The 18,818-nt window shown below is 44.3% G+C and overlaps 2 protein-coding genes across 2 annotated transcripts in view; one reads left to right on the plus strand and one right to left on the minus strand.

Annotated features, from left to right (window-relative positions):
• LIAS (lipoic acid synthetase) overlaps positions 1 to 7,929 on the minus strand; it is a 124,200-nt gene extending 116,271 nt beyond the window's left edge. Inside the window, exon 1 of the mRNA XM_033947356.1 lies at positions 7,650 to 7,929. Within this exon, the coding sequence (XP_033803247.1) occupies positions 7,650 to 7,715 (66 nt within the window). The 5' untranslated portion in view covers positions 7,716 to 7,929. The remainder of the gene's footprint in view (positions 1 to 7,649) is intronic.
• A 73-nt stretch (positions 7,930 to 8,002) lies between these two features.
• The window catches only part of RPL9 (ribosomal protein L9), a 49,520-nt gene continuing 38,704 nt past the window's right edge, over positions 8,003 to 18,818 (plus strand). Inside the window, exons 1-4 of the mRNA XM_033947357.1 lie at positions 8,003 to 8,027; positions 8,657 to 8,703; positions 8,821 to 8,936; positions 10,318 to 10,413. Coding sequence (XP_033803248.1) covers positions 8,658 to 8,703; positions 8,821 to 8,936; positions 10,318 to 10,413 — 258 coding nt within the window. The 5' untranslated portion in view covers positions 8,003 to 8,027; position 8,657. The remainder of the gene's footprint in view (positions 8,028 to 8,656; positions 8,704 to 8,820; positions 8,937 to 10,317; positions 10,414 to 18,818) is intronic.

The raw sequence follows: 18,818 nt of genomic DNA on the forward strand, positions 1-18,818 counted from the left end.
TATGAGCCAGGCAGTGTGTGAGGGGGAAGTGGGGGGAGGAAGAGAAGCTTCACACCGAGTCTGTCACAGGAACTCAGTGAGGCTGTAGTGTGACTCCACATGTGACATCTGTAATCAGGAACAGTTCCTTGTGCTCCCATGCTAGAGAGGTGAGGATATGGGGGGATGTTAATGTGTCTAATAATGTGCTCCTCTGTAAAAACCTCTGTATCTTCCATGGGGGACATGCTAAATTCGAGGAAATAAAAAAGCTGCTTATGATGATTGCATAGAGAAGTTCAGTAAGCTGAGAGGAGGGCTGGGCTCTCTGTGAACAACCAACACACTAATCCTCTGCGCTGTACCTTATGGAAAACTCAATATAGCAAAAAACAGTAAAGTGTATATGTGGCCCTTCACAGTGCTTTTGTAAACATCATAATAAAATAACAAAGGCTCCAATAATGAAAAATAAAAGTCCTTATCCCATACACTCAGGTTGCACAAGTCCGGTTTTCACCCGGACAGTATATTTTTTGACCAAAACGGATGTCTACAATTAGTAAAATTCCCCAATCACATATTTTTTTATGGGGACGGATTTGTATACAGCACTTCATTAGATTTTTTTTATTATACAAATTTTATCTTTTTGTAGACTTGAAGTCTTGAACAAAGAAAATGAGTACAGCAAAAAAAGCAAAAACAGATAGTGGAAGACCATTCCAAGAGGCCTGGACAGAGACATATGGAGTGATTGAACGCAGTGGGAAAGGATTGTGTATTATGTGTAATGAAAGTGTCAAGTGTCACTTTGAGACCAACCATAACAGTGTTGCTGAACTTGGTTTAGCTCAAAGAAAAGAGTTCCTTGTAGGAAAATTAAAGAAATATCACTCCCAGTCTCTTAGTTTAGCAACTATCTTTCAAAAACTAATCATCTTACAGTTGCCAGCTTTCAAATTTCACTGTGCATGGCAAAACATGGTAAGCCCCTCTCTGATGGAGATTTTATCAAAAAGGCAATTTTGGCTGGGAGTAATTCACTCTTCCATGATTTCCAAAACAAGGATAAAATTGTGCAGCGCATCTCTGAGATGCCGCTAAGCAGAAATACTGCAAAAGATAGGGTTCTGCGAATGGCTGCTGATGTTAGTCAACAGCTTACTTGCGACTTACAAAAAGCACCCTTCTACTCCATGTGCTTGGATGAAAGTACAGATATTACTAACCATGCAAGACTAGCGCTCATTTTGCGTTATGCTACTGGTGACATCATGAGAGAAGAGCTGGTAAAACTGCTGTCTTTGCCTGGAAGAACACAAGTGATAGATATCCACAATGCTGTGATGGAGGCTTTTTCATCACTAGACATAAGTCCAGAAAAAGTGGTTTCAGTTACTAGCGATGGAGCACCTAGCATGGTGGGGACAACATCAGGATTCATTCATTTCTTTGCTAAGGAAGCAAAACATCCACTGATTCAATTTCACTGCATAATACATCAAGAGGCTCTCTGCGCCAAAGAAAGCAGCAAAAAACTTGACGATGTCCTCAAAGATGTAACAAAAAAGGTGAACTTCATCATGGCGCGTGCTCTTAATTTTCGACAATTTCAAGCCCTTCTTGATGAGGTTCAGGCACAATATAACACTTTACTGATGTACAATAATGTCCGGTGGCTGAGCAGAGGACGAGTGTTAGAGAGATTTGTGGCCTGCTTGGAAGAAGTTAGGCTATTTATGAACGAAAAGGGGGAAGACTATCCTCAATTCACCAACATGGCCTGGCTTACCAACCTCATGTTCTTTACAGATTTTACTAACCACTTTAATGTACTAAACAAAAAATTACAAGGCATGGGAAAAACAGCAGAAAGCATGTTTAGTGACATCAAAGCTTTTGAGAGAAAATTGCATGTTTTTGAAAAAGACCTTGAGAGTGGACAGCTAAAATATTTTCCCAACCTAAAAATACATTTGGATAATTCTACAACATTTGTGGACAGTCATAAAAAACACCAGGAAATCCACAAAGCATATTCCACCATTGTAGCCGAAGCAAAGGAGAATTTTAGTAAAAGATTTTCTCAGTTCCGTAAGATGGAGACAACCCTTTCATTTATAACTTCCCCAGAAAAGTCCACATTTGAAGATCTTGATCTTTCCTGCTTACAGTGGTTGGATATTCAAAATTTGGAAATGGAGCTACTGGAATTTCAAGAAAGCTCTATCTGGAAAAGTAAATTCAATGACCTGCGTGCGGCTCTTGAACGTATTGAGTGTGAAAGGGTGACAAATGAAATCACTGCTAGCAGTTCTGAAAATGAAATCCTAAAAGCGTGGAATTCTCTGCCAGACAATTTTAAGTCCATGAAAGCACTTGGGATTGCTTTTCTTACTTTGTTTGGGTCATCCTATGCTTGTGAGCAGCTGTTTTCGGCTTTGAATCATATAAAATCTGATGCTAGAAACAGATTAATGGATGACATGAGTGCTGCATGTGTTGCTCTGAAATTAACGCACTATGAGCCAAGGATTGACAAGTTATCAGCATGCATGCAACAACAAAAATCACATTAATTTTTTTCAGAGCATGCCCAATGCATATGTTTACATGAAGCAGTGTTTTCAGTTTGCAGTTAAGACACTTTCTAAGTTATTTAAATATTATTTAAAGATGTTATTTAAAAAAGGCCCTGTTGTATTCCAATCTGGAATTTCCAATAAAAACGGTTGGTTTAATTGAAAGCTCTTTTGTTTTCTTTACATCATATTATTAGAAATGTAATGATTTAACTATTTTCTAATTTGATTGTAAATTTTACAAAAAAACATGTATAGACTCTTTGGGAATACACACCGAGTCTTGACACAGTTAACAGTTTTAAGAAGTTTATCTTTTTTTTTACTCAGGATACATTTGACATGTTATGTGAATAATACATTTAAAATATATTGTGTAACTGAATCAAATTCTTCCTAAATTCATTAAATTGAATGAAATCATTAAAACATTATAAATTGCCAATAAATTGAAATGAAAACCAAAGGATTGTGAATCAAATTGATTCTCTGACAATACAAAGATTCCAACCTTTAAAAATGATGTTACATAGTTCAGGCAACTTTATAAAGAGTTTTTAGATACTAAAATCTTGTTATTAAGGTTTAATTGACATGCTGGCACTTTGAGGAAATTCTTTGGTTTTGTGCGGCAGTTTGGGCACTCGGGCTCAAAAAGGTTAGCCATCACTGACCTAGGGCATGGGAGAGCACTCCGCCCCTCACCAACACTCCAGCCGTTGAGCCAGTTAAAAAGCTCAGCAACTAATGGCATGCAGCCATTCGGCACACCAACTACTCACTGTACAACCTGTACAAAGACACAGTCTCTACCCACCCGACAAAGCCCCACAGCGACACCCCTGAACATCCGACTACTCATCAGCCCCAGTAGAGACCGACGAACACAATTCCATCACCTCAACAAGAAAAAAAAGGAGGAAGAAGTCTTCCATTTGTCCCCTCTACCCTGGGCCAAACTTTGCCCCACAGAAACGCAGATGCCTTAACCTTGCCTACTCCAGATCAACCGGACCCTTTGTCAGCTCCAACCACACACACAATCACACTGAAATCCCAATCACTTGCCACCAACAAACACCTAGAGAAAGATCAACTATCTAACCCCCAGGAAATCACCTACAACCTCACTCCCACTAACCCCCTACCTCCTATCTTTCACAATGAAAATTATACCACAAACACAAACTATCCTACTGCAGTGTTCTCCCCTGAAATTTCTTCCAGCTGGGTGGCATGAAAAAGTAGCCGGGTGGGGCAGGACGGGGAAATTTGGTGGTGGGGAAAATTAAATGTTACTATTTTTATTAGTTAATTATTATTATTTTCCAATGCTCAATATGACTTCCTTTTTTAAGGTTTGACACTTGTGCCAAGATATTTTTACTAAATTTAAGAAATACTCAATTCTAGAAGTGAATAATTAGATATGCGCCCTCTTTCAAATGGTATAGAGCAGGGGTCTCAAAGTCCCTCCTCGAGGGCCGCAATCCAGTCGGGTTTTCAGGATTTCCCCAATGAATATGCATTGAAAGCAGTGCATGCAAATAGATCTCATGCATATTCATTGGGGAAATCCTGAAAACCCGACTGGATTGCGGCCCTCGAGGAGGGACTTTGAGACCCCTGGTATAGAGGTTTAAAAAAGGGAAATGCGTTAATTAAGTCATTAGGTTCAATCTAGCCATTTATTTCTGCGTGAATTTAACCAACAAAAAAAAAAGATAAATATAGCTCATCCAGTCATAAAAGAAATGGCTCTACATCACCTCTAATAATGTTTTGATCACTAGGTTCCTTCCTGAAGTCTTACCGAGAATATGAAATAGATGCGATCCCCACTTCCAGACCTCTTCCATATAATTTATGGAGAGGGGTTATTGAGCCTTGAAGGAGACCTGTGTGATTGCACTATAGCAAAATAAAAACGTAGCAGATAAAGATCATAGTGAGAGCTAGGGCAAAACAGTTTAGATAAAGATGCAGGTAATAATTAGCAATGTATTAAAAATATTTTATTTTTATTTGCTTATAATGTCATTTGAAAGCTGCTTGATGTTAATACAACTATCATTTAATTCTTTATAGTGTGTCTGTGGGTGGGGGGCAACACCTATGTCAACAGTAAAGTTAGAATAGGGTCATTAAATCCAGTGGCGTACCTAGTAAATATGACAGCCAGTGCTGATCATATTTTAACAACCCCTTCCTCTATATAAAAAAGATATTTTTAGTAATAATCCATGAATCACACAACAAGGGTGCACCAGGAAAAGGCAGCATCTTAAACACTGCAGTGAGCACTAGAACACCAAGACACGACTGTAAAACTAAACAAGCCAGATCCTGTACAGTCAATGCTAACAGAAAGTCATGTCCTTTTCATATACACAGAACATAGATACACTCTCGCCCAATATGGAATAATCACAAACTAAAAATAGAAATATGTAGACAAAAGTTAAACTGAACCAAGAAACCAGACTTTGCATACAATGCAACACCACAGAAACAGTGGCACATCCTCCAATACTGTGCAAAATATAAAGACAGTACATGTAAATTTAAAAAATTCTGCTACATAACAATCACCACTTTACAAATTAACAAATAGAAATAACACAAATAATGAGAAATAAGAAAATACCATTTTATTGGACTAATCCATTTTCAATTAGCTTTCAGAGGTCAAATCTTTCTTCAAGGCAGTACAGTATACTGCTGCTATGGTATCCTGGGTTTAGTCCCAAAAATATTGCCTTATTTCCATTTCCTATTTATAAACTTTAATCAATACAGTTACAATACTACTTGATTCTATGTAAAGCAACAACAACAAAAAGTTTTTCTACCTTTTGTCATTTCTGCTTTAATCATCTTCTCTTCACTCTCTTCTTTCTATTCAGAATTTGTCCTCGCTCCTTTCCATGCAACATCTGTCCTCTCTCTTTGTCCCTTCCATCCAGTCTCTGCCCTCTCTCTACCCCTTCCATCTACTGTCCACCCTCTCTCTGCCCCTTGCATCCACTGTCCACCCTCTCTGCCCTTTCCATCCAGTGTTCACCCTCTCTCTGTTCCATATGGCATCTTCCCTCTTTCTATGTCCTTTCAATAAACTGTATATCCTCTGCCCTTTCTCTCCTTTGTGCACGATTCATTTCAGCTTCACCCCCTCTCCATTTTTTGTCTTCACCCCCTCCCCTATGCTCTGGCATCTCTCTCTTCTCCTTTCCTTCCTTCCTTACTACTCCACCTCATGGTCTGGCATCTCTATCTCCTTCCCTTCCCTCCCCCCATGCCCTGGCATCTCTCGCCTCTCCTTCCATCTCCCCTTCCCACTCCATTATCTGGCATTTCTTCTTCCTTTCTCTCCTTCCTTCCTCCTGGTCTGGCATCTGTCTCCTTCCCTTCTCCCCATATACCCTGACATCTCTCCCCCCTCCAGGGTCTTGGCATCTCTTTCCTTTCCCTTCCCTGGTCTTCCTTCTCCCCCCTCTCTCCCCAATTGGGTGCAGCAGCACTTCTCTTCCTCTATTCCCTCCCTAATTGGGTGCAGCAGCAGCACTTCTCTTCCACTAACCCCTCCCCAATTAGGTGCAGCAGCACTTCTCTTCCCCCTCCCCCCAATTGGGTGCAGTAGCAGCATTTCTCTCCCCCCTCCCCCCCTTGGGTGCAGCAGCAGCATTTCTGTTCCCATCCCTCCCACTGGCAGAGTTGCAAGCTTCCCTCCATCGCTGACCTATCTTCCATAGGTCAGCAACGGAGGGAAGCTTACAACTTGCTGCTCCTGCTTGCTTCAGGCCTTCTTCGCTGCCGGGTCCTGCCTATTTTCTTTTTTTCACGAAGGCAGGACCCAGCAGCGAAGAAGGCCCGAAGTAAGTACGGGTGCAGTACATGTTTTTCTCTGGTGCAGGGGGTAAGGGGCAGCAGATATAGGCCAATGAGGTGCTCCGAGGCTGAGAGAGCTGTTACCTGCCAGGCTTATTACTTCCGAAAGATGAGAAAGTTTGAAACGTGTATCCTGCCAGAGCTGGTGTTAGACCACAAACATGAGCTAGGATTTAACAGAGAGAGGAAAAGTCTTTTTTGTTGGTTTATTTTGTTTATACCACAGCGCCTGTGTGGTTAGGAGAAGGCAAAGGGTGTGAAGAGGCTAGAAAATAAACCCACCAGGATGTTTGAAAAAAAAAAACACCCAATTGGGCAGGAAAATCGAATCGAATTGAAAAACCAATTCAGTAGGGTTAATCGAATCGAAATTTTTTTTCCTGAATCAGGCAGCACTAGTTCAGACCATTACACAAACACCTTCAATATCAACTGGGACAAAGGCAAAACCAAACCAAAATCCCAAAGCTTAATCTACAAATCACATACCTATATTGACCCCTCCAAATTCTGGAACAAAACAGACACTACAATCCAAGAATGTGACCCTATTGGTTGAAAAGACTCCACCAAATACTAAGCCATCACTGATGAATATGAAGGATAGATGACGCTTGTGGGTACTATTTTGGCCAGCAAAGTACATTACTCGATCTACACAGAAAATCAATTAACATGGCAACTTTAACTAATAAGCTCAGAAACTTAAGGCCAAGCTAGAATAAAAAGTTGATTCTAATAGCTAAATGTATCCTGTATAATATGGTACACAGACAAAATCTATTGGGTTACAAAATAAAATTAAAAGGTTGAAAGAATTCAAAATTCACAAGTGACTCCATACTTTTGCACACCACTAGATATATTAGAGTGGAAAAATCAAAATTAAAACACTGCACTAAAAGGCAGCGCATCTTACTTCATTGACTCCCTATGGACAATTATAGTATCAAGGTCCCAATTACAATGTGACCACCTCCACTCCTATTTACTCACCTAACCCCTTTCTTCAAGATAAACACCAGTTCAGGACTATAACACAACCCAGAGAGGACTTTATAACAAAACGAACAGGCCAATCCAGTCCTACTTGTCTTATTATGGATTAACAATTTTGATTATCATAACGCTTTTCCTAAAGAAAATCGGAACGAAAAATGAATTAATGGTTTGTGGTAAGGCCCTCCTTATACCTACCAGAGAAGTTCTAGGACCCAGGGCACGGGACCAGCGCGTACCAACCCACCGCACTATAACCGCCATCGTCCACTACTCGATTCTCCGCTGCACGACCTGGCGTGGAACAAACACTCAACGGTACTAGAAATGAACGACAGAGCTAGTACAAAAAATAGCCAATAATATTATTATTACTATTACTACATTATTTTAATTTTGCGGTGGGGGTGGACGAAACTGGAGGTTGGTTTCTGAAACTGGACAGGGTTAAGGTTCGATTATTTTGCCTTACGTTCCCAAGAATCTGTAGGGCGACGTGTGGATAACGTCACAGAGCCGGGGGCTACAATAACGTGATGACGTATGACGTTTTTCTTTTCCTCCGTTTATTGCGAGGTGAGGAGTTGTAGTCTTGGCTCTGGCTGTTAATAATCCACTTTCATCCTCAGGGATAAAACATTAGTTGGTCTTTGCAGAAGGATATGTCGCTCTAGGAAGTTTTAGTGAGTTGTTGAGGCTTGCATTTGGGGTTACTGTGCTTTCAGGTGGAGCTCCTCCCCCGTTGCGGCCTGTATGTGATCTGGGCTGTTAGTTCTGCCTGTCTGCGAACATCTTTTGGGGTAAATACGAGAGGTAACGCTTCTCTGATAGATGGTTTCAAGAGTCTATCCTTAGTGCGAGGGAGTAAGCTAATTTTTGGAGCAGTTGGCTGAGAATTACGCAGGTCCAAATCCCACTGCTGTTCCTTGAGATCTTGGGCAATTTCCGGACACAAAAAGATACCTATTTTAGTTGAATGGTTAAACTCACCTTGACTACAACTGAAAAAGGTGTTAACTAAATCAACACGCCCTTTAACTTTGCTGCGGAGGCCTTTGTACGCTTGCAATTTATTAGTTGGTTCAGAATTAGTACGTACTATTCCTCAATTGATGTTCAAAGTGCGCCTGGAGTTTTATGGACTTTCCTACAATGAGGATGCTGAGTGAGTGTACTTTGATTTAATTCTAAATTTTTAATTTCAGAATGAAGACCATTCTCAGCAACCAGATTGTTGACATTCCCGACAAGGGTAAGTGCTTTTTTGAATATAGAATTTTGCTTTATGATGTGAATAATTTGAAGTTCAGACAGGTTTGTTCCTTTTGTTTTTATGTTAAACTTTTTGGTTGTCTGTTTTAATTTTCAGTTGATATAACCTTGAAGGGCCGCACCGTTATTGTGAAGGGTCCAAGGGGAACGTTGCGCAGAGACTTTAATCACATCAATGTGGAGCTCAGCCTTCTGGGAAAGAAGCGTAGGAAGGTCAGTAGATTCTGGAGGCCAAGGAGAGATGATGTACACTTTTTGTAATAATAATAATGTGGCATTGGAGGTTGGAAACCAAAATACACTTGGTACCATAGCCTTAAAAGAAGAGGTGGGGGACAGGAGCATGATGATTCTGGCTCTGAAAAATTGGTATATTGTGGCATAGAGGGACATGCATGGAGAAGTGGCAGAGAGTAATGCTGTGCATAAGGTAGAAGGGAGGGAGAGATAATGCATGAGGAGAGAGGAATAAAATGTTGCACGTGATAATGGAGGGGAGAGAGGGATTCTGCATGGAAGGGAGTAGAGAGGTTTGACCCAGGGCATAAGGCAGGGAGAGAGAGAGAGATGGACAATGGGAGAGAAACATATATGGCAATGGAAGGGAGGGAGAGGAATTCAAGGGAGGGAGAGAGATGTTGGACAAGGGGGTGGATGAGCGGGATGGAGAGATGCACAGGAGATGGAGGGAGATGTTGGAGAGATGCCTGGTAATGGGAATGAGGGAAGAGAGTGGGAGAAATGCTGGTCCATGGGAGAGAGTGGTATAAGGTACTAATGTGAGTAAACTGCTTGTACTTATTTCTAACTAGTCTTTAAGCCCGTTACATTAACGGGTGCTAGAATATATGTCTGTCTGTCTTTCTGTCTCTCTGTCTTTCTGTCTGTCTCTCTCCCTGTCCCTCTTGTCTGTCTGTCTTTCTGTCTCTCTTCATGCCCCTGTGTCTTTCTTCCTTTCTTTCTGTCTGTCTCCCTCCCGCTGTCTATCTTTCTTTGTCTCTCCCCCCTGCTGTCTGTCTTTCTGTCTCTCTCCCTGCTCCCTGTGCAGCAGCAGCAGCATTCCCTCCCCCTCCACTTCCCTGTAACAGCATCGAACATGTGCAAGGTCCCATGCCAGCTATGTTGAGTTTTGTTTAGAGATGGTGTTCTGCCATGCCAGTGCTGCATCCCAAATCGTGCCACGATGAAAAGGGTGAAGAAGGAGATATGCTTGATACGTGTGTGTGTGGGGGGGGGGGGTAAGGTAGTGGTTGATGGTTGATCTTGAAGGAGAGAATAAGAAAAGGAAGAGGCTGGCGCTATCCCTGGGTGTGGGATCAGATACCTTTAGGCTGGTCCTAGAAGGGTGGCTGCAAACGGGGTGAAAGTTGGGAATACTGCGCAGCCGCTGCGGCCGAAATCCCCTCGGGGGGATTCTCACGCATGCACACTCCTACCTGTGGTGCCCTACAGCGCACGGAAGATGGGAGCACGGAGGTGGGAGTGCGCATGCGAGCTTAGGGCTTTATTGTATTAGATGTCTTAATACTGCTTACCTCTGAATATAATTAGACTACTTTGATTGCAAACTTGATGGCTTTTCTTTGTTTTCCAGCTCCGTGTGGATAAATGGTGGGGTAATAGGAAGGAGTTGGCCACAGTCCGTACGATTTGCAGCCATGTGCAAAATATGATCAAGGGTGTCACTTTGGTAAATATATCATATTAGCTTTGTTTTATTTTCCTAACCTGTTTGCTCCAGTTTTTCTGTGGAACAAATGATTTGAAATACCTAGATTCACTTGTAGTCTCTGAAAGAGGAAGTAATACTCGATGAAATCTAACTTGGAGGCTTATATCAGCATTTGCTGGATCTTACAATGAAAAGAGCAGGCATCTACCGTATTTTCACGCATATAACGCGCGCGTTATACAAGATTTTACAAACACAGTATAAGCTTGCGCGTTATATCCTTGAGCGCGTTATACAAGATTTTACAAACATGGTCCAAAGGGCTTCGTTGAGTCATCATGCCTTCCCCCTTTTTTGGGTCGCCTTCCCCATCCTGCTGAGAAACTAACCGTGGCAGCAATTCTGAAGTGCTGCTTGTGACCTCCTCTGCCGCATTGCACCCCCAATGATGCAACTTTCCTTTTATTCTTGGGCGGACTGCGGCAGAAGGAAAGCAGGAAGGAGGCCACAGGCAGCACTTCAGAATCACTGCTGCAGTCAGTTAGTGGGACAAGGAAGGCAAGGGTGATGTCAGACCAGCACCAAAAGAGGGGTGAAGGCATGCCGGTCCACAGGAGTCCTCCCTGAGCTGTGGGGCCCAGGGCAGTTGCCCTGTTTGTCCTCCCCTAATGCCGGCCCTTATTCCGGGTTAGCGGCAGGCAGCTGTAGGACTCGCTGCCACTAAACCGATTAAGCAAGAGAAGAGCTGCAGCCACACAGTCAAAGAGCCGCAGGTTGCCGATCTCTGACCTAAACCATTGGAGGCAGTTTGAAAGTGATGAATTACAAGTGGTTCAGGTATCAAGGGAATTTTCATACTATTTCAGATTTTGGTTGTGATTCTTGAATGATGCTTTGTAATTAATTCCAGTTAAACTTAGGTAAACTAAGGCTTAGCAGGGCTTCAGCGTACGAACTTCTTTTTATTTATAGCAGTGTTCAGAATACTTTTTGGATGACCAGAGTACATCCCTTTATTCCTTCCAAATTGCCCAGCTACGATAGAGTTAATCTGCGGGAGGAATATGCGCGGTATACGCATGGGCGCGCTATACCGAAATTTTGTTACATAAATGCTTGGTTCCCGCGTGCTATAGGAGTGTGCGCGTTTTACATGTATGCGCTTTATTTGCATAAAAATACAGTACTTATTATTTTCTTGTATCTAGAGTCTCATTTCTTTCCATGAGCAAACTTGTTTAATTAGGATTGTCAAGAAAAACTGAATTGAAGTTTTTCCCATGAATTTGATTGTGCTTGATCAGAAGATAATTACAAAAAAAATTTTTTTAAGCCCATTCTGGGGTCCATCAAAGTCACTGATTACATAAAGCTCTGTTTTTCTTAAACTTTGCTATTCTTGCTTAATGGAGCAAATTTCTTGGTATTATAGCTATAACTTATGTTTTCACACTTAGCCATGATACATTTGATAAAAAGACAAGTTAAGTCTGTTTTCTGTTGCGTCCTTTCCAGAATCAATACTGAAGGTGTTTCACCTCAGCCCGCGAACTGAGTCTTTGCAGAAATCCACAATTTTTTCTCTCCAGTGTTCCTCCCACTTAATTGAGGAATACAGAGCCCCCTGTAGTTTTCATTTCTGCAGAAATCTCCCAGTGGTCTTGGCTTTTTTTGCAGGCTGGTCTGGAAAAAGGCCTAACAGTGACTTCCCTTAAGATACAGGTGGCAGGTTGGTCTTGTTTCAGAGCGCACAGTAGTTCCAGTTCATTCACGGCTCATCCCGATGGCGACCAGATTTTTCGGGGGAGGAGAGAAAGGACGCTTCGTTTGCAGCGATGGTAGAGGCGCTGATAAAGGACCGCATCATTGAGCACCTTGACGGACACGGTCTGATGAGGACCAGCCAGCACGGTTTCAGCAAGGGCAGATCTTAGTTGACAAACTTGCTGCACTTCTTCAAGGGAGTAAACAGGCAGATAGACAAGGGCAACCCAGTCGACATTGTATATCTGGACATTCAAAAGGCGTTCGACAAGGTCCGCATGAACAACTACTTAGGAAAATTGGGAGCCATAGAATCAAGGGTGAAATACTCACGTGGATTAAAAACTGGCTGGAGCATAGGAAACAGAGTGGGGGTAAATGGACAATACTCATACTGAAAAAGCGTCACTATTGGGGTGCCGCAGGGCTCAGTGCATGGACCCGTACTTTTCAACATCTTTATAAATGATCTGGACATAGGTACGACGATCGAGGTGATTAAATTTTCGGACAATACGAAGCTATTCAGAGTAGTGAAGATGCAGGGGAATTGCGAAGAATTGCAATGTGACAAAATCAGGCTCGAGGAATGGGCATCGACATGGCAGATTAGGTTCAACGTGGATAAATGCAAAGTGATTCATATTGGTAACAAAAAATTTCATGCACGAATACAGGATGTCCGGGGTGGTACTTGGAGAGACCTGATTGACAAATCGATGAAGCTGCCCACACAATGTGTGGCGGCGGCGAAAAGGGCGAACAGAATGCTAGGAATGATAAAGAAGGGGATCACGAACAGATCAGAGAAGGTTATCATGCCGCTGTACCGGGCCATGGTGCGCCCTCACCTGGAGTACTGCGTAAAGCAGTGGTCGCCGTACATGAAGAAGGACACGGTACTACTCGAAAGAGTCCAGAGTAGAGCGACTAAGATGGTTAAGGGGTTGGAGGAGCTGCCATACAGCGAAAGATTAGAGAAGCTGGGCCTCTTCTCCCTCGAACAGAGGAGATTGAGAAGGGACATGATCGAAACATTCAAGGTACTGAAGGGGATAGGCTTAGTAGATAAGGACAGGTTGTTCACCCTCTCCAAGGTAGGGAGAACATAAGCAATGCCTCTGCTGGGTCAGACCTGAGGTCCATCGTGCCCAGCAGTCCTCTCACGCGGCGGCCCAACAGGTCCAGGACCTGTGCAGTAATCCTCTATCTATACCCCTCTATCCCCTTTTCCAGCAGGAAATTGTCCAATCCTTTCTTGAACCCCAGTACCGTACTCTAAAGTTGAAAAGGGATAGATTCCATACGAACATAAGGAAGTTCTTCTTCACGGGAGAGTGGTAGAAAAGTGGAACGCTTTTCCGGAGTCTGTCTTAGGGGGAAAACACCCTCCAGGGATTCAAGACAAAGTTAGACAAGTTCCTGGTGAACAAGAGCATACGCTGGTAGGGCTAGTCTCAATTAGGGCGCTGCTCTTTGACCAGAGGGCTGCCGTGTGAGCGGACTGCTGGGCATGATGGACCACTAGTCTGACCCAGCAGCGGCAATTCTTATGTTCTTGTATTGTAATCACAAAACAGAAAATAAAATTAGTTTTTCTACCTCTTGTTGTCTGGTCATTATTCAAATCTTGTTGGTCCCAGGCTCGCTCTGATTGTCTTCTGATAACTTGCTTGTCAGGGTCTCCTTCTTTCTTCGTGCTAACCATCCATCTTCTATCTCTGTCCCCCTATTCCATTTCCCTTCCCTTCCCTGGAGGTCTGGCATCTTTCCTTATTTTCGTCTCCATCCATAGATCCACCTTTTCTCAACTACTCTTTAATCCAGCATCTTTCCCTCCTTCCCTACCACCATATCTCCCTTTCTTTTCCCAACTACCCTCCTATCCAGTATCTCTATCCCCTCCTCCACACCATCCCTTGTGTCCAACTTCTCTCCCTTTCTGTTCCTTCCCTCCCTAAATCCCATTGTCCACCATCTCTCTCCCTCTCCTCTGTTTTTAGACCCATTATTTCTTCCCCCCCCCCAAAGTCTGGCATATGCACATCTCTTTGAACCCCCCCTTCCCTCCCTCCCTCCCTCCGTGTACTTCTACACCAGGGCACTCCACCCTTGAAGGCCTGCTTGCCTGTCCCCCCTTGACGGCCTGTGCCACGGCCTGTCCCCCCCTTAAAGGCCTGCCTGTCCCCACCCCAAAGGACTGCTCCCCCCCCCCAGAACGCCGATGCCAAAGCACTACAGTAAGGAATGGCTACAGGTTGTTATACCCACTATAATTTGAATACTGTACTATGAATGTAAAGAGCACAAGCTGTATTCTGAAACTGTAGCAGGAAAGCAGCCTTTAAAGCAGTTGCAGACAGTCCCAGGCTACAGCAAAAAAACATTATTATTATTTTTTTTGCCTGTGTGTTTGTTTCTATTAAAATAAAGTAGAATAAAATGATCTTCCTCTGATCCTACCATTCCTCTCTTGCCATATACCATATACATTTTTTTTCTCTTTAGTTTCTGGCCTTAATTATCTATTTCCCTCCCTTTAATAAACACAGCAAAAATAATACATCTCCTAAGAAGCAAACCTGATGGAAAAAAGCAATGAGCTGAAAGGCAGGGAAGCAGCTTCAGCTGGGCATGACACTTCATTGCCCCAGATACCTTAGTTAGATAGTGAGTCCGCTGGGAGAGAGGGAAATTACTTTAGAGAGTTACTATAGCTGCGTAGGACAGGCGGAATATCAAATAAAAATAGGCACAATCAAACTTCAAAAGCGGTATACTTACGCCACGGGGGACGAGCCCATGTTGACAACTTCAGCAGCATCATAGAACTCCTCCGTGTTGCTGTCGGACACCATTGGAGAGGGTCAGGGGAGAACCAGCGTTATCACTCACCCCTCTCTCTCCCGGGCAGAATCTGAATGCAAATCAAGTTCCCTCCAGTTGACAGGCCGCTGCAGGCAAAAGAAGAGAGAGCCGGTCGCTTCGGTCCAGCGAGCAGCCCTCTCGGCAAAGGCTAGAGTGGCTGTCAAATAGCGGCCAAGACCCCGCCTTCAGCCTCTGAAGCAGCGAGTCTTCATGGACTGTGGCTCTCGGTTCCTACCAGTCCCCTGGCCTCCCACGCACCATTTATGAGCAGCATGCAGAGAGGTTAACGGTGCAAGCGATCTTTGCCAACTGCTTCGGAGGCCAGGGGGTAACATCAGCGGGAAGCTGGACGTCAGGAGGGAAGTCGGATACTAACACTTCACAACTGACCCACCCTCCTCGCCCTCTAAAGCAGGAGCGGCAGAGGCCAGCCAGCAGGAGGCAGCGCTGCTGATCCTGCTTTAGGGGGCAAGGGGGGAGGGTCAGTCACTGAATCGGAAGACTGACTGACTTTTTTTTTTTTTTAATCGATTCAAATCGATTCACCTGAAGTGAATCGGTGAACTGATTCAAATCGTGAATCGGGTAGCACTAGTCTGTAGAGTGGGAAGCCTTCTGGCAGGAGGAGTTGGGCTCCCTCCTGCTTCGGTAAACATCAGGGGGTAGGGTCGCCTTTGGGCAAGAGGGGTTGGGCTCTCATGCCTCCACGATCATCGGGGTGGGTATGTCGTCTTCGGGCAGGAGGGGTTGAGCATCCTCCTGCCGTGATCGTTCGGGGGGGGGGGAAGACTGGCAGCCGTTTACTTAATGTGGCAGAGAGATCCCTACCCTTGCCATGATAAGTATAGCAGCCGCATCTATATTAACCCAGTTCTGTAACTGGCATCTATAACATGGATGTCGGTTACAGAATCTGCTTTATTTTAGGCAGGTCTAGGCCCGAGTCTGTATAGGACTGATAGTCTTGACCAGCGGGTAAAAACCCTCATTAGCCATGAGGGTTGTAGAGAGCCCAGTGGGGGGTTTCATGCTCCACCTTCCATCATTTTGAGATAAGCTCCATTCTCTCAGTCTTACTCTCTACAAGCGAAGAGTAGGGAGTCTTCTGCTCGAATTTAATTTTTATTATTTTGGGGTTTTTTATTATATGCAGTCTTTCAGTGCTGTAGAGGATCCCAGTCTCCCCAGGACATCCCTGGCTGTGAGAAGATACAGACTCGCAGAATTGAGGTCTGTAGCCAACAGGCACATGCCTCGCATGATTCCTGTGTGACCAATCTGCAACAGTAGTTCTCAGAGCTCAGAGTCCGTACCCTTGGGAGCAATCTCGCCCCAGGTTTGTTCTCAGTAGACTTGAGCAGCTTACCCCTTGTTCTGTTCACAGTGGGCTTGAGCGCAGACTGGTTCCTGTGGCGATTTTTATCCAGGATTGTGGCTGACTGCATTCCCCCCCTCCCCCCCAAAAAAAAATAAAAAGTCACACAGCTCCAGCGGGGGTCTGAGGGTCCAGCATATTAGGGACTGAATGGCAGTCCGAAGAAACAAGCCATCTTTTGGACTCCAGGCTTATCTGAGGCAGAAATCTTCTCTCCCTTCTAATCAGAGGTTTCCCTTTGCAGCTCTGGCACAGTGAATAAAGCTATTGCAGCCTAAGGGGAGAGGGTAATTCCTTAAAAGACATTTTTTCTGTGGTTAGGGATCAGGTCCTTCACCTCCCAAAACTCTTTCCCTGCATTTTTTTGAGTGTATTTTTTCCCCATTTGACGTTTTAGGTGCCAGAACATTATCACAGCTATCTTGATATCCTGATTTTGTTTTAAAAGCCTCCATATGCCTTGATACCCTTTATTTTTGACAGAAAACAGTATAGATGAACTTCTCAGGTGGAGATACTTCAGATTCATGCCAGATTTGCAGCGGATGCTTGTCTGAAGAGGGTCATTGTTCCACATGCCGTGCAGCGCATGAGGTGGGCAGGAGCTACGGGCTTCACTTTCCCTTATGTTTCTGGTGGCTTAGGTGCTCAGCTGCAGTGGTTTTAGGGCCAGAAATTCTGGCAGGAGCCAGAGAAAGTGGAGCTGTTGTCCCTGGCGAAGTACAGCCATGTGCTGGTGGGCAGACACCAGAGAAGCCAGTGTGGGAGATTCAGCCAGAACCCTCTAGACCAGGGGTGTCCAACCTGCGGCCCCCGTGAAGTATTTTGTGCGGCCCCGGTCAAGGGTGATGCAGTGTTTTCCTCTGCTGCCCCCGGGTGTTTACCATCTTGCCAGCTCCCTCCTCTGTCTTGCTACAGCGTTTGCGCGTTTGTGTGGCCCCAGAAACATTTTTTTCGGCCAATGCGGCCCAGGGAAGCAAAAAGGTTGGACACCCCTGCTCTAGACATTCTGGGTAGTGGTTTGCTCCTGAATTCATATATATGATGTATGAAGCTTTTTAAGTTTTAAAAGCCAACCTAACCCTGCGGGGATCTCAGCAGAGGTAGCACCAGGGTTTTCAGTGTCCGTCCAAAGGAGCTACGCAGGGTTCATGGGGACCCAAGCTCTGGTGGATTCGGAGGATGAAGGTTGAGTTCATGCCTTGGAGATTCATCATCCCAGGTGGGGCTGACCATGATCAGATGGCAGCGCAGGATCTTGGAGGTGACCTGAGGGTGCGAAGGTTGTTTAAACCCGCCAACCTAGAAGGTTTAATTGTAGAGGTGCTCCAGTAATTAAAGTTGGAGCTGTCTCGAGCCTCCATGGCTCAGTGCTCGTTCATGAGCAGCACTAAGGAACAGAATACCTGTTTTCCTTCGCATCCAAAGATCACTAAGATGTTAACAGATCACAGAGATGTTACCAAGAAGCCCTTGGGGGTAGCTAAGTCCATGGCTAAGCTCTACCCAATGGATGCTGAGTTCCAGCAGGTTTGCTATGCCTAAAATGGATTTGCTGGTGGTGCAGGTTACAATGCGAACTAGTGAAGAGAGAGTAGTCCTCAAGGACACACAGGTTAGACTTTGTCATCAAAAGACAATTTGAGGTTGTTAACGCTGGGACTGAAAGTGGAAGCAGTGGTATCTTATATTACCCGGGCATGCTGTTTTCAACTAAGCCGGGCTCTGGATCTGAACAGCAATGCTAACCCTCTTTTCCTCTTAGAGGGAGTTGATTATGTTTCAGATGCTCTTATGACCTTTTCAAGATCCTGAGCAAAGTCTTGGCTTATCATCTCTGCCTGCAGAATGCTCTGGAAAAGGCAGTAAGTGGAATACTCGACCTTCAAGGCAACCCTGAGCAAATTCCTTTCAAGGCCACTTGCTCTTTGGTAAGGGCTTGAACAATCATGGCTAGTGTGGTAGATCGTAAGCCAAAATCCTTACCAGACAGCAGACCCCAGAATGTGAAGGAATTTGGTAAGGGAAATTTTCATGGCTCCTGGTGGTTTCTCCAGTATTCAGGAGCGTCCTCTACTAGTCAGCGGACATTTCAGGATAAGAGACAAAGATTTTGGGAGTACCAGCGTCCAGATCCCATTCTTCTGCTGCTTCCAAGAAACAGCAATGATGCTAGTTCAGCGGCCGTTCCCTTGTGGGTAGGGGGTAGGCTGGCAGAAAACTGGCAGGCTTGGACGTAGATTTCTTCAGATGTATAGGTGCTGGAGGTCATTCGGAAGGTGTACAAGCTAGAATTCTATCACTGCTCCTGGACCTTTTTACCATTTTTCTGGCAGTGAAACTGGAAAAGGGGAACTTCACTGGGGAGATAGGTTCAGTGTCTCATTGCTCTAGGAGCCATAGAGCCCATACCTCA

Source organism: Geotrypetes seraphini, chromosome 1, assembly GCF_902459505.1.
Source record: "Geotrypetes seraphini chromosome 1, aGeoSer1.1, whole genome shotgun sequence".
Taxonomy (NCBI): Eukaryota; Metazoa; Chordata; class Amphibia; order Gymnophiona; family Dermophiidae; genus Geotrypetes; species Geotrypetes seraphini.